The sequence below is a fragment of the Schistocerca cancellata genome, chromosome 1 (genome assembly GCF_023864275.1).
Source record: "Schistocerca cancellata isolate TAMUIC-IGC-003103 chromosome 1, iqSchCanc2.1, whole genome shotgun sequence".
In the NCBI taxonomy this organism is placed as follows: domain Eukaryota; kingdom Metazoa; phylum Arthropoda; class Insecta; order Orthoptera; family Acrididae; genus Schistocerca; species Schistocerca cancellata.
The window spans coordinates 382,174,901-382,188,106 of record NC_064626.1 but is presented as its reverse complement, the minus strand read 5'-3'; the positions used below and the strand labels follow the sequence as shown (position 1 = coordinate 382,188,106).

Below are 13,206 nucleotides of genomic sequence, written 5' to 3'. Positions count from 1 at the left end.
CTGTAGTCACCTGACCAAAAGTCTTGTTCCTCCTGCCACCGAACTTCACTAATTCCCACTATATCTAACTTTAACCTATCCATTTCCCTTTTTAAATTTTCTAACCTACCTGCCCGATTAAGGGATCTGACATTCCACACTCTGATCCGTAGAGCGCCAGTTTTCTTTCTCCTGATAACGACATCCTCTTGAGTAGTCCCCGCCCGGAGATCCGAATGGGGGACTATTTTACCTCCGGAATATTTTACCCAAGAGGACGCCATCATCATTTAATCATACAGTAAAGCTGCATGCCCTCGGGAAAAATTATGGCCGTAGTTTCCCCTTGCTTTCAGCCGTTCGCAGTACCAGCACAGCAAGGCCGATTTGGTTATTGTTACAAGGCCAGATCAGTCAATCATCCAGACTGTTGCCCTTGCAACTACTGAAGAGGCTGCTGCCCCTCTTCAGGAACCACACGTTTGTCTGGCCTCTCAACAGATACCCTCCGTTGTGGTTGTACCTACGGTACGGCTGTCTGTATCGCTGAGGCACGCAAGCCTCCCCACCAACGGCAAGGTCTGTGGTTCATGGGGGGGCACAGCATTGTATGTTAGTGGAAAATGGTCTGTGGGACAACCAGAACAGAAGAGAATTGAAGCATATGAGGTGTGGTGGTACAGATGAATGTTGAAAATTATGTGGAAAGGATGTATGTGCAAAACACTGACGAGAAGAAGGGACAATATGATAGGACACCTGGTCCTAGAGGGAGCTGTAGAGGATAAAAACTTGAAGTCAGAGATCGAAATACATCCTGCAAATAATTGAGGATGTAGGTTGCAGTTGCTACTCTGAGATGAAAAGGTTTGCACAGGAGAGGAATTTGTGGTGGGCCAAATAAAATCAATGAGAAGATTGATGATTTAAAAAGGATAGAATCATTTTCCTGTAGAGTCAGGATGCAAATTGGAGGATTTGTAACATCATTAAAAGTTTTAAAAAAATGAAACAAGTTGTTGTGTAAATCAGGAATATTGAGACATTTTGCTGAAAAATGTATGACAAAATTTTTAACAATGTACAGTACACATTTATGAGTTACCTGTTTAACAAGAGAAAACTCTAAAGACTCATTTCAATTCATAATTCACTGATATAAAATAAATGTAATAGATGATTATGAAATTAGTTAAATGTCATTACATGAAATGTTATCAATGGAATTTGTTCAGGAATGTTAAGTGAAATTAAAATTGATGATAAACAAGATATGAACCTGCATCAGCTGCTTTCCATGAGCTGTTGCCTTAAACATTAGGCTACCTGAACAATAGAAGAAAATGTCATTGCCAGTGAGACTTTCAAAGTTTTCTGCATTTAGCAACAAAAATGGAGTCACATAGTTCAGTTGGAAATGCAAAGGGCTATGTTGAAAATGTTATCCTGAAAAACAGTTTCAAGGGTGGAAGTTAATATTTATCAAATTCTCAAAAACAAAACCTCATGTAATGCTGATGGAATCCTGCCTGAGTTCTGAGAAGTTATGATTTCTAGTGATATATGTCATACAAAGTCTACTGAGATTAAATTATGCTATTATTGAGCTTTATGTGTCAGAAGGGAGATGAAAATTTAAATAACAGTTTCCATAATAACACCTTATCCAAAATCCATGAGAACAGAATGGACATTTCAGGATAGGAGCAACAAACAAAAATTAGGACTATAAACCACTGACCCTCAAGCCTCTTATACATGTGCAACATTGTTGTCTCATTCCCCTACTTGCAACAAGTAAATCCACTGCAGTACATGTTATTCATGTGATGAATGGTCATTTTTGTTTACACATCTGTGCCAATAAAGAGTGTATTGTGAGAATTGTCCCCTCTTTAGCCTAGCACCTGAATGGTGAAAGTCAGGTTATGAGGGACCATCCTTTTTCAGGAAAAAAAACATATGTAGGAATAAACAATAATAATAGAGTTCATTATGGTCCAAAGCAAAATTTATTGTGGATGTTCTTGACAAAGATCTATGGTAAATTCTCTGCACTCCTGAGAATGGTTGGGGAATGTCATCCAAACATTTCAAAACATCTGCATTTATCTGTTTGAGAAAATATGTACATTACAAACATGTCAAAGAACATTTAGAAGGCAGCAAATAGTGTCTCTTTACTTTACCCATTGTATCTTGCTTTCTTCTAAGGACTACATAATGTCTAAAATTACTTTTCTTATTAAATGGATCTGACTTTGTCACTTTTAAATAATTTTCATTAATTTATCAGTTATCTTATTTATGCATACTGCAGGGTTTTTCTTGGTGTGGGTATTATAAAACATTAGTACCTTACTGCTCTTAACATTTTATCTGTCATGTGGGAGAATACTAGTAAAATAATAATAGTAATACTAGTATCAAGTAAGTTGTTGTGTGGTACATAGACACACTGTATGGTTTGCTTTCAAGGTACCACTTTTTGTCCTTATTTAATTACACACTCTTTCACTGATGCACAAGTTCACATACTTGCAGTGACAGCAGTAGCCTCTTGAAGAGGTGATGCAATTAAGTAGAACCAGAATGTTTAGTTACTGAAGGAGTGGTAAATTAGGATAGAAGTGTGAGATATCAAGTTGTATATGAGGTATCCAAAGTTACAAATAGAATTCCGGGGTGAATATGAGGAACTGGATGCTTGCTATGGAGAAAGTGAATTATCTGAACTGACAAAGGTAGAATGAGTAGAATTCATCTGTGACAGAAGGCAAAATATTATGAAAGAGTTATAGAGAATGAAAATAATTTTAAAAAAGGATGTCAGTGTAGTGACAGTAGTAAAGAAAGGACTTAAATCATTTAAAACTTGAGTCAGTGTAGAATATCTTCTGTTCCCTGTATTTGTTACTGAAGCAGGAATTAATTCTGACACACCATGCACTGTCCAGATGCTTTTGTGCGAGGTCACTTTTTGTAAGTTTGCAAGTATGTTTGATCTGCCTTAACACACAAATACCAGCAGAAGTCGTTAAAGTCCAAATACTTTTTGTTCCGTGCCCAATTACTTCTTCAACATTAAAAATGGACAATAATTTAAGTTTTCTGCTGTTTAATGGAATGTCTTGCATTTTACTTTTGTTATTGCTTCATATTGGAAATATATTTTGCATGATGTAAAATATGTAGTATGCGTTTATTTGCAACAATTTTCCAAAATAAGCTCCAAAGCCATTTAGGTTTGTACAACAAACAGAATAACACTGACTAGTGCAGCATAGAAACAGGAGTTTACAAGCAGGGTAAAATGTGTTGAATTTTTTTGTGTAAATGAAAATTTGAACTGGAAAAGAGTAATTACTGAACATCTCAGATAACTAACTTCAACAACTTGTGTTCTTCTCATACTTGTTAGTTTTAGAAACAAATGAAGAACATCTTAATAATATATTTTGCTCATTTACTCTCAGTAATGTCCTATGGCATAGTGGTGGTTTTTTTTAAGCTCATCACATAAAAAGATAGTACCGATGGCAGAAAAATGACTCATCACTAAAGCTGTTAGTAGCTGAGAAATGTTTTAAATGTGCAACCAGAAGCACCTTTGATTGTTGCTCAGTAACATATTGAAACCAATTGGGGGGGGGGGGGGGGACAAACATGTCTGAAATCTTGACTGAAAAAAGAGTAGTAGTCAGCAGGGTACTCAACAACAGAAATTTTGCAAGTTATTTCAAAAGTACTTCAGCCACCTGAGAATGACATCAGAACAACTTGTATACCTTGTTAGTGTTCAAGATGGCATGTGGAAAGAAGATACACTAATGCATGAAGCTTTATCATCAGAGCTGAAATTGTAAAACAGATAGTGTTGGAGATTTTTATTCTTCACTCGTATACTACTTATTGCATTACAAAGTCCACAGTGTCCAAATTTATTCCAGATCTTAATAATGTCACCTATTTGGGGAGTTTCTTATCTCCAGTTTTCAGACATAAAGCTTTTCATTTCATACAAATCAAATTTTCTAATTCCACCACTAGTGCCACACTGTATTCTTTAGGTACCTTCCACATTTTCACAGCTGTGCTTTCAGTGAAGGCAATCATTTCAAGACGGCATCATACTGATGTAAGGGCATCAAATAAGTTTCTAAATGCAGAAAGGGATATTTATTAATCATGTATGTTTTAATATTTCTTACAGAATGTATTTTGGTCAGTAACTGCAACATCATCAATGTTCAAAATGTTCTTCCTATGACGTAGGATTGTCTCAGTGCAGCACTTTGCTGCTCTAGACCATTTTTGCACTTATTTGTATTTGTCTTCCTGTATATCCCTCCACTAATTTCAGCTGCTCTAAATAAAAAAACTCTTCATTTTATTGTTGGTTAATATTTTCTTTTGAATATGCCAGCTATGTATTATTTTTAGCCCTATTTTCAAAGTTTGTCTGTTAAGTTATTCCAGTCATTATTGAAGTTTATCTGCAATTTAGGCAAACAGGGTCAAAAGCAAATTGATGTGGTTTAGGTATGCTCCACTAACATAGCCCTTCCTCATTTTGCAGTGTGAGGAATTGAAAATTTTCTGTAAGACTGTGATTACAGTTTTGCTCATGTGGGAGCTTCTTGTATGAGGAATTTTTCTGAATAACAGAGCCTGGAATCAGCTTGGCCAGTTCCCAAACTGATCACACACCAGAAGAGTCCTCAATCACCCCTCAGTCAATATTGTAATTCAACAATTGGAGCACTGCAGACTTCGGTTCATTACGCTGTCTGAAGTGTGAATTGGTGAGCAACTCACCTACGTTTGTCCGTCTTCAAGCGATACATAAAGATTGTGTAGATGCTGATACCTGCACAGTGTTAACATATGGATTGGATACTGGGTTCCACCCTGGCTGGTTTCTGTAATACCCATTAAGAGGTAATTAAGGGCCTCTCCCTCTGTCTCTTAGTTAAGACAGCTTCCACAGTTATTAATTTTATACATTTTGCATCAGTGCACTGTTTTTAGCCTAAATTGCCAGTAGTATTTGTAGTTATATAAATAAGGAAACATTACAGCTGTCATGGGGATTGAGTAATCTGAAATCTGCACTATAATGTGGAGCTCATTTGTACATAAATCAATCAGTACAGAGTAGTACAGAATACATTATCAGGGTGTCTACGTGGACAAGAAAAAAAAATTCCCGGATTTTTCCCGGTTAAAAACACAATTTCTCTTGGATGAAATTGCGTATAAAGCGGGTGAAAATACATCCGGGTTAAGTAACAGTACACTTTCCTTCGGATCTATAAAACGTATCAGTCCTTTGAATCGTAAAGGTCTTATACCGGCGGAGGACGTCCCACCACTTTAGGAAACGAAATCCTGGAAAAACAATGCGTTTGGAAAGTTGTCTGATGCGAGACAATTATTTTCGTATTGCGAAAGTATTTACACAAATTACAGCATGGTAGCTTCCGAAACTATAAAATAGAGATTGCGTTGAGCGATGCACTTTTGTCAGCCAGTCATAGCTCATGTCACGTGACCTCACTAGCGAATGACGGCAGTTATTCAGAGCACGAGGCCTACGAGAAAGACAGGCCGCGGCGCGTACGTTACGAAGTTAACGCCGAGCTCACTCAACTCAACTAAGTGCGTTTCTACACCGGTTAACTCGTAAGCAGATGTGTATGTACGAACGAGAATTGCATCGTCTATTGGCATCCACTGTTATTAGTCCTACAATGATAGGAAGTCCGTAGGCCTACTAACAGGCTCTAATTTGGCAATTAAAATCGTGCCAAAATGATTATCAGTTGCGTAGAAAAGTTGAAGTGTTCTGGCATGAAGAGACTTGTGACATTGCTCAGTAATACATTATGCACATTTTTTTGAAGGTCAATTACACTTCTTGGCATCGATTGCATAATTTTTTATCTATGAAAGAACATTAAACATGAAAACTAACCTGAAGCTCGGTCTTTTTTTAGCGTGTGTTACATGTTAAGTCATATCAAATACAAATGTTCCAGTAAAATTTTAAATAGTGGCATAAATGACTTATCTTCTGGGCCCGACATTTTTCAATAGCTGATCCTCAAAGTGTTACGTTTTGAATGAGAGTTATAAAGCCCTGTGATTCAAAAAATTCACTGCACATTCTCCCACGTAACATAAATCATCTTGCATCGAAATTTACTTTGAAAGTAACGCATCTCAAGCCACTATTCGTAATATTTTCTGGTGATCTGTTTGAAATTTAAACAGTTGTGACGTCACGCACATCGAATGCACGTTAGTTGTTACGGACGTACTGCATAATCTTCGACCTAAAGCCTTTGACACTTTTCGGTGTCGGCAAACTGGTCAGTGCGTTGTGTAAATTACCCATTTTCTATCCAACTAAACTTTTATTTTGGTGTTATTCTCTGATTTATGTTTCATTGCTGCAGTATTATTCAGCAGTAGTGGACTAAAATTCTTTGTCAGCGTATCTGATCTTACACGTCAAACCTACAAAACTAACTGAAATCTAAAACAATGAAAAATCCCGGAATTCTAAAAAATTACCGGGTTTTTCCCGGATTTGTCCCAGATGAAAAAATTCCCGGGTTTTTCCCGGATGTCCCGGGCCGTATACACACTGATTATGAAGTTGTGGTGGGTTATCAACTAACCTACTACAATTTGTGTTAATTTAAACGATTAATTTTTTTGCATAAGTGATTGTAATTTTCATATGCTTGTTTGTTGAATTGCTTAAAAACGTTCCTCACATTGTCTGCTGTACAGCAAAATATTATCATAAAGTTTCTAGGGGCTGTGATGGACTATTCCTAACTCTTTAGACTTTTATTAACAGTCTCTTTGAGAAAAAATAGAGATTGTGAAGAACGAGTCCTGGATTTATGAAGCCTTTTCCTTTATTAAAACTATTGGAACATACCTTTACATTTCATATGAGGGTTATGCTGAAAGTTTTTACCAGAAATTCGGAACGGAGTTTTGTTTACAATGTAACTGTTACAACTTTTCAAAATACTCTCCATAAATACGTATGCATTTTTCCATCCTTTGAAACCACATTGAAAACACGTCAGTCGAAGCTTCTTTGGGGAAACCACTTTGAGCACTGTTGCATGCTGCAATAGCCTCTTCATCATATGAAAAACACTGCCCACAAATGTTTTTCTTTCGGCTTTGAGAACAGGAAGAAATCATACAGGACCAGGCTAGATGAATAGGGTGGGTTCAGTGAAACACCTTTTCCTTCTACAAGAAGTCCATTGTTCTGGCAGCTGTGTGCACTGGGGCATTGTCGTGATGCAGAAGAAGGTGACCACTCTTTGATCTCCATGTGGCAATGACTTTCAGCACACATTCAGTCACGTTCCACTCAGCATTGACAGTGCAAGCTGTGTTCAAGGTCACAGAGGTGAGACGACCCATCGTGGTGCAGAAAGTGGTCACCATCTTCTTTCCAGAGCTCATATTTCTCCAAATTTTGTGGGTGGTTCCTCACTGGGAATGCATCATACTGGAAGACTCTTGTATTTCAGGATCATAATGGTACACCCATATTTCACCACCTATGACAATATTGTAAATGTCTTCAGACTGCCCTTGTCAAATTTTTCAAGCATAAACGTCACCAATCCATTCTTGTGCATTGTTGGGCTTTTGTCAAAAAATGTGGCACCTATTGAACACATCTCTTGTTTAGACCTAAATGGTAGTGAAAAATAATCTGTGCTGTAGCCAATCCAATATTTAGAATCCCTACAATGTCATAAACTGTGAGATGTGGATCATCTTCCTGTGAGATATCATTTTGCATGCAGCACTAATGTTTCCTTGGCTTACTGTCATTGCAAGGCATCCGGGACAAGGTTCATCGTCAGGAGATTCCTGACCCCTTGAAAACTTATGAAACTAATTTCCAGTGGTAGCTCTAGAACCTACACCAGAAAATCATTCTTCCACATATAACCCTTTTTTTTAGTCATAATACACTCCTGGAAATTGAAATAAGAACACCGTGAATTCATTGTCCCAGGAAGGGGAAACTTTATTGACACATTCCTGGGGTCAGATACATCACATGATCACACTGACAGAACCACAGGCACATAGACACAGGCAACAGAGCATGCACAATGTCGGCACTAGTACAGTGTATATCCACCTTTCGCAGCAATGCAGGCTGCTATTCTCCCATGGAGACGATCGTAGAGATGCTGGATGTAGTCCTGTGGAGATGCTTGCCATGCCATTTCCACCTGGCGCCTCAGTTGGACCAGCGTTCGTGCTGGACGTGCAGACCGCGTGAGACGACGCTTCATCCAGTCCCAAGCATGCTCAATGGGGGACAGATCCGGAGATCTTGCTGGCCAGGGTAGTTGACTTACACCTTCTAGAGCACGTTGGGTGGCACGGGATACATGCGGACGTGCATTGTCCTGTTGGAACAGCAAGTTCCCTTGCCGGTCTAGGAATGGTAGAACGATGGGTTCGATGACGGTTTGGATGTACCGTGCACTATTCAGTGTCCCCTCGACGATCACCAGTGGTGTACGGCCAGTGTAGGAGATTGCTCCCCACACCATGATGCCGGGTGTTGGCCCTGTGTGCCTCGGTCGTATGCAGTCCTGATTGTGGCGCTCACCTGCACGGCGCCAAACACGCATACGACCATCATTGGCACCAAGGCAGAAGCGACTCTCATTGCTGAAGACGACACGTCTCCATTCGTCCCTCCATTCACGCCTGTCGCGACACCACTGGAGGCGGGCTGCACGATGTTGGGGCGTGAGCGGAAGACGGCCTAACGGTGTGCGGGACCGTAGCCCAGCTTCATGGAGACGGTTGCGAATGGTCCTCGCCGATACCCCAGGAGCAACAGTGTCCCTAATTTGCTGGGAAGTGGCGGTGCGGTCCCCTACGGCACTGCGTAGGATCCTACGGTCTTGGCGTGCATCCGTGCGTCGGTCCGGTCCGGTCCCAGGTCGACGGGCACGTGCACCTTCCGCCGACCACTGGCGACAGCATCGATGTACTGTGGAGACCTCACGCCCCACGTGTTGAGCAATTCGGCGGTACGTCCACCCGGCCTCCCGCATGCCCACTATACGCCCTCGCTCAAAGTCCGTCAACTGCACATACGGTTCACGTCCACGCTGTCGCGGCATGCTACCAGTGTTAAAGACTGCGATGGAGCTCCATATGCCACGGCAAACTGGCTGACACTGACGGCGGCGGTGCACAAATGCTGCGCAGCTAGCGCCATTCGACGGCCAACACCGCAGTTCCTGGTGTGTCTGCTGTGCCGTGCGTGTGATCATTGCTTGTACAGCCCTCTCGCAGTGTCCGGAGCAAGTATGGTGGGTCTGACACACCGGTGTCAGTGTGTTCTTTTTTCCATTTCCAGGAGTGTATATCATCGCATGAAAATCACAGCACAACAGATCCATCGTGCACTCTGCCTTTCTCAGTACTACCTGTGTTTTTGCTCACAGTTCACAGCATGATTTGAAATCTAGTAGTTGGGGAACTGTATGCTCTAAGGCTGAAAACCAGTACCCTTTCAAACTAAAATAATTCCATTGTCATTAGACTTCCAGGTTAAGAGCTGCTAAACAGGTTTGGTACAGCCCCTGTTGTCTCATTTGATTCCATAATCCTAATGTCCATAATTAGATAGGCTGTATAATCAGATGTCGTATATGAATCCTTTTCTTTAAAAAATATTGGAACAGATCATAACACTCCATATCTCATTCATAATCTTAATGTACACAGTTAGATGGAGTGTGTAATCAAATGTCAAATATGTGCACTGTATGAAAAAGAGTACCAACTGTAGCCTCTGGAAACAAATCTTTTTTTACTATAATGCATTGTCAGTGGCTAAGTTAAAATTGTTTTGAATTGCATTTGTTTCACGAATCTTCTTTCAGAATTGTGGCAACTGTTGAGTTGCTGGCTAGACAATTGAATTGCTACAAGCTCACTCTGGACTGCAAAGATGATCTGATTCCTTTCTATGAGAATCTTGGGTATGAACTGCAGCCTGGCAATTCAAACTACATGTCGATGCGCTTTCAGAATAAATCTCCAAAATTATTCAAAATGTTGAGATCAAAATTGTAAATATCTTTAGGTTAAGCCATGTTATGTGTAACTGTCAGTGAAGTCATGTGAAGTAAAATGAAAGAGAAGTATTAATTAATGTAAATACACACATAACATGTTCTCATGTGAACTTTAAAATAATTTTCAAATTATTTCAATATAGTTCATTGTTCACTTGAAAAATAAAGACTGAATAAAGTTAACTGTCTTATTATTGCATGAACTTCAGCTGTGATGTTGGTCATAGAAAATTACTTAACTCCTGCTTTGTACTTAACTGAAGCTAACAGTATCCAGTGTTATGATAAAGATTGTTTTGAATGCCATGAAATGTAAATGTAGTAACAAATGGCGGAATTTTCTCTTGTGCATAATTTATAATTTGTGTAACAGAAATAAAACAACTGAAGCCAGTAATGCTGCTGTTAATTTTAATGAAGGTGATGTGGTATCTTCTATGTGGTCAATGTTAAATTTCCAGCACTTATGGCGCTTCATCCCAGAACACTTTTAAGTTATTGACTTCCATGTGTCTTAAGTAACTACAGAACTGAAATTACAGCAAAAAATTTGTAATACTTTTTTTCTGTGTTCTTGACGTACAGACTGAAATTTCTGTATATTGTGTTAAATATTTCTTCTGACACTGTTTGGTAGAACAACTTCATATTTACAAATGAACAGTCCAAAAATGTGGATGCTCTACAGTATTAATTTACTTAGTTAAGTGGTAGCCAGTTACTATCTGATGACCTTGTAAACTGAAATCAATAAAGTAAATAAATTAGCACTGTAGAACATCTTCATTTTCATGCTTTCTAATTAATTTTGTAAATTATATTCCAAGCACATACAATAGCATTGTGAATATGTACCTTGCAGCATCTGCAACTGTGGAAGGATTAGTATAAAACACATTTTCCCACAGAGAACAAAAGCCGAAATGTTGTAATAACAATAATTCATACTTCGTAAAAGAGCAGTTACAAATTTTGTATCAGGTGAGACTAGGCTGGTGTAATGCTGCCCCAATAGGCCAGAGGCGCAACTCTCTTCACATACTCTGGCAGGTGCATGTAGGCTAACAGCAAGTCAGTCGCATTGCACACATTCTTTGCATGTGTGAGCTACTTGACCATACCTGCTCCTAGGTACTTGGGCAGTGGAGTATGACCTTGCACATAATGACCTGGCTGCAAGACTGTCCACACCTCAGCAAGGCTACCCTCCAGTGGGCATGCGAGCTGGAACAGCCTAGGATAGAGGATACAAATTTACTGTTAGCATTTCTTTGAATTTTCCATTTCTTGTATAGTGATATACCGAATGTAACTTAATCTAATGCCATTTAAATCATGTTCAGTATCTATTTGTTAACTCGATATTTAAGGAACTAAGTAACTCGCAGAAAAATTTGCACATGTCTCTCTCCTAAAATAAGTATCCTAAGCCAGCAATTTTCAAAACGAGCAGAAAGTCGCCCAAAGAGATTTTTTGTTGAACAGTTAATGTTAATAACCTGTCCCAACAATATTATCACAATGTACAGGTGTAGAAAATGCCACAGAGCAGTGGCAAATTGTTTACTGTGTGGAGGCTGTCTATCTTTTATATTGTGTAGGTCAGGCTATGTTGCATCCACCCTAAAAGCAGATGTGGCTGGGCTTAAATTGTGTAGTAGCTTTAAATATCACTCCACAGTACAAGGGGAAGAGCAGCTGTTCCTGAACCTTAATGCTGATGGAGCAGCAGCACAGCTGAATGGTGATTGAATAAGGCATATTACTAGTAAAATATATTCTTGACTGATAACCTGTAACACACTACTTGTTGGGATGTGTAACAAAATCACAACAGTTGAATGCTGCAGCTGATAGTGGTTGAATCAGAAATAGGATAGATTGCTGGACTATGATGAAGCCTGCCAAATCACGTAAGAGTTTTAAAAGATCTTACAAGTCTTTTACATTTAGTCTAGATGTCTTGCAACAGTTTCAGTGCTCTGGAGACACGACAAAGTATGGAGACAACCTGGAGAGTTTTAGAACTCTGACAGCATACAGAAAATGGTGAGTTAAAGTAGAGTTAAAAAGACCAAGAAAATCCAACTGTTAATGAATAGTCATGGGAGAGGAACATCAGGAAGTAGTACAGAAATCTCTAGGTACCAGGTAAATAGTATTTTGAAGTCACATGTGGACGTTAGCTGTGGTCATTCAGTCTCTTTGGGGAAAGGTCTTGTTTTTTTTACCAAGATCTCATATTGAATATTAAGGTGGAGGAGAGGGGGGCACTGTGCCAGCAGCAGTTTCAACCATAATATTAGTTATGCAATTGATGAGGGCTGAATGTAGCATTCTCACGATCAAGTAAATGCAGAGCTTGATGAAGCCTTGCCTTTCGCTCACTCAGAATGTACATGGTATGATTTATTCTGAGTGTTTCCAATAAGAAGTTACTTGCAAGATTAAATTACAAATTGATACCTTGTAACACCAGACTATTGTCTGTCCAATCCCTGTTATTTCTGTTGTTTTCATTAAGTCTTGTTAGGATAAAATTTACTGAAAGACAGATCTGCCTGACTACTATAGCTGACCCCAGGGGCGGAGGGGTTGCAATGATATCAGGATGGCAGACAGCAGAGGACTGAGGCAGGTGGAGACTCAGAAAGTTGTGGCTGCATCAGTGCAGGTTAGTGACCATGCCCCCACACCAAGGAAACAGGGCTGGTCGTCCGTCAGCTAGAGCCTGGCCAGCTTGCTGCAACACGCGCATGCCCAGCTTTGTTGAAACCTGTGCACTGTTCTTGGCATGCAACCCCTTTGTGTGAATCACTCCACAAATACCTAGCGTCAGTGCCAAATGTAGATGGTTGGCAATCTTGCTGTGGTAGCCAGCTCTGCAGCAAATGACTGCATCCCAACTGCCCTTGATGCTTAGTGGCAAGGTGTGCTCACAGCAGTGGGTGGAAAATGGTTGCCATGCATGGGATGCCACCCACTTTCTCTGGGCAGGAGTCTGCCTGCTGTTGGAGAGAGCATGGAAGGCCCACTGTGCTATAGCATTAAGTGCACAGGTCAGACT

The 13,206-nt window shown here is 39.8% G+C and overlaps 1 protein-coding gene across 1 annotated transcript in view; it reads left to right on the top strand.

The window, feature by feature from the left end:
• The window catches only part of LOC126175195 (probable glucosamine 6-phosphate N-acetyltransferase), a 44,653-nt gene extending 33,728 nt beyond the window's left edge, over nucleotides 1-10,925 (top strand). Inside the window, exon 6 of the mRNA XM_049921807.1 lies at nucleotides 9,945-10,925. Coding sequence (XP_049777764.1) covers nucleotides 9,945-10,137 — 193 coding nt within the window. The 3' untranslated portion in view covers nucleotides 10,138-10,925. The remainder of the gene's footprint in view (nucleotides 1-9,944) is intronic.
• Nucleotides 10,926-13,206: the final 2,281 nt, after the last annotated feature.